Below are 2,644 nucleotides of genomic sequence, written 5' to 3' on the forward strand. Positions count from 1 at the left end.
CGGTTTTAGGAAAAATGACCCCAAAAGATCACGTGACACAACTTGATTATTCAGATTAAACTTACATCCTGGACCCAATCTGTCAGAAAGACCTAACCGAGTAATTTTGTGCTCGCAGGCTGTATGCCAAGTTAAGTGTATTACCCCCTGATATTCTAACATGTCATATCAAGTACTTTTTGTCTTCCCACAACACACATAAGGCTACTGTACAGCCGTAAAGCCAGTGTAAGCCCCATACTGTGTGCTGGGATTAACATCTGTGTATCTGGATCAGATTTGTACTACTGCATTAACGCCCATGGTAGCATGGCCTCCTTTAAGGAAGATGAACAGCAAAGAGTAAAGGTCCTCATGGTGGCCATGCACGTGAGTGCTTCTCTTACCAGCTGCTTGGTTACGATCACGGCTGAACATACAGCTGCTTGTGTGGCTTAGAAGAAAACTCAACCAGCCATGGCCACCTTCCCATTTATTTGATAGGTGACTTCCTGTTCTTTCCAGTTATTATTATAAAAAAAAAAAAAAAAAGAGTATTTAAGTGCTCCTTCCACTTGGCCTGAAGGAAAGGAGTGTAGAATATCCATAGGTATAACCACGTCTGTAGGTCTGCACAACAACAGCTGCAGTGTAACGATACCATGCCACAGTTTATCCTATCTGTTGAGAGGGAAGTGATCTTCTAATTAATGATTATTCCGGTTAGTTTGTGGTTTAATGAACATTTTTGGAGCACTCAAAATATTTGAAAAGTACAAAAGCAAAGCACATGAAATGTGAAATTCCAAGTGAATTTTAAGTCTGTCCGTAATTTCCAGTGCATATTTTGACCTGAGCTTTCAACCAAAGTGCTGTCATGCAAGCTGTTCTCATCAGGAAAACAGGCTGACCTGCTCGAGAGAATTCTTGCTCTTCTTCCACAAAGTCTTTTCACAGAACACAGGGAGAATGAAACAGTAACTACAGACAGGTGAAACGTTCCAAGGCAACTGACAAAAGCAACTGAAGCACAAATCTTAGCAACAGAGAAGCAATAATCTTCTATTATGGGACACAGACTCTTGAAAGAAGACCCAGGGCTTCTGAAACATGTTTTAGACAATTTTTTATTTAGAAGATGGAGAAAACGAGTGGAAACATTATTTAAAATCTTGATTAATAAAAGAAAATGGCTAAGAATATAAAAGTGGCCTGATCAGTGGGAAAGGAGAGAGAGCAGTTACTGAAAGAAAGGCATCAACAGAACAACAAACCTTCTAACGTAGAAGGCACATGGGGAGAGAGCATTAACAACCAACATGAACAAGAGTGCAATGCAGCACTAATGGCAGTGTTAAAAGATACAAGCAGTCTTTCCAAATTGTGCAAAAAGTGTAATCAAGCACACAGTTAAGAAGTAATGCTGCGGAATAACATGGGCAGGCAGGAACAAAATGAGAGGCAAAATTAGTGCCAGAGAAGGATATAGGAACACGTTACACCTATACGCACAGAAAATAAAACAAAACAAGTGAAAATATTGTTCATTGCTGATAGAAAAGGAAGGCTCACGCACACAGAAAACAGCACGTTTGTTTCTTCAGTCTTCAAAACTGCCTTTTAACCTGTTACTGAACCAAACGTTTTTGGGAGGTGACAGCAACAAGTAGCAGCAGGAAAGAACACATTACACTGAAGTGGTTACATAGTTACACAGGTTGGCAGTGCTTGGAAAACACACTCCAAATTGTTTAGGAGGCCAGCCAGAGAACTTTTGAAATTATTGGTGTGGAACTACAAAAAGATATTGTGGAATTTGTGAGCTCTCCATTGATTGACTAGAGGAAGGAGAAGAAAGGTGAACTTGTGAATGGAAAACTGTTCAGAGTAAATCCAAGGTTCCAGGAAAATAATAAGCTATTGACGTGTATGTACTTTGAGAATGAGGTAATTTAAAAAGTGACAGATCAGAAAGTCACTATGAATTTGTAGAGAATGTGGGGAGCAGTTCAGATAACAGCATCACTGAAAGTGTTCTGGGGAGCAGAAAAAGAATCTGAATCAACGTGATAATGCCACTGCAAAGTTGGCAAACGCCATACTGAGATAGCTAATCTGGTTAACCTGATGTAGATGTAAGAGCGCAAGACTGAAAGGACTCCAGAGCAGCCTAAGAATGAAGAAAAGTTTGGAAAATACGAACTATGAGAGCGTAACGCATATGAGAATTTGCTAGAAAAACGAAGTTTCAACTATGGACATGATAATATTATGTGAAACAACGATCTAAAACTCTGCTGTAAGTTGCAGATTGCTCTTAGATAAGCTCGGTGTTGGGCAGAGAAGCTTCAGTTAACTCTCAACCAGCTCAGATGCCAGGGCAACCTGTGGTGTAGAAACGCTCTTGGCAGGCTGCGGAACGTGCCTTAATGGGGGCTTTCAGAAAGGTTCGACTGCCTTTTTCCAGGAGTAAGGCCGTGCCTCAAGCAGTGGCTCCAGCGCGTGTGCCCTGCATTTTTTCCAGAGACTGACATAACAGGTGCCACAAGCCCTGCTGGAACGCATACTTAGGACAAAACGAAGCATCGGTTTTGCCCGGGACCTCCGCACAGGGTCTACCTCATCCCGAGTCCCCGCTCCAAGCAGCATCTCGGGGCGCTGGGGC

General features: G+C 41.9%; 1 protein-coding gene across 1 annotated transcript in view; it reads left to right on the forward strand.

The window, feature by feature from the left end:
• The first annotated feature begins 309 nt into the window (after positions 1-309).
• Positions 310-2,644, forward strand: part of LOC100540854 (non-histone chromosomal protein HMG-14A) — a 9,698-nt gene continuing 7,363 nt past the window's right edge. Inside the window, exons 1-2 of the mRNA XM_019618043.1 lie at positions 310-369; positions 1,822-1,926. Of these exons, the coding sequence (XP_019473588.1) occupies positions 310-369; positions 1,822-1,926 (165 nt within the window). The remainder of the gene's footprint in view (positions 370-1,821; positions 1,927-2,644) is intronic.

This window comes from Meleagris gallopavo, chromosome 9 (genome assembly GCF_000146605.3).
Source record: "Meleagris gallopavo isolate NT-WF06-2002-E0010 breed Aviagen turkey brand Nicholas breeding stock chromosome 9, Turkey_5.1, whole genome shotgun sequence".
Lineage (NCBI taxonomy): Eukaryota > Metazoa > Chordata > Aves > Galliformes > Phasianidae > Meleagris > Meleagris gallopavo.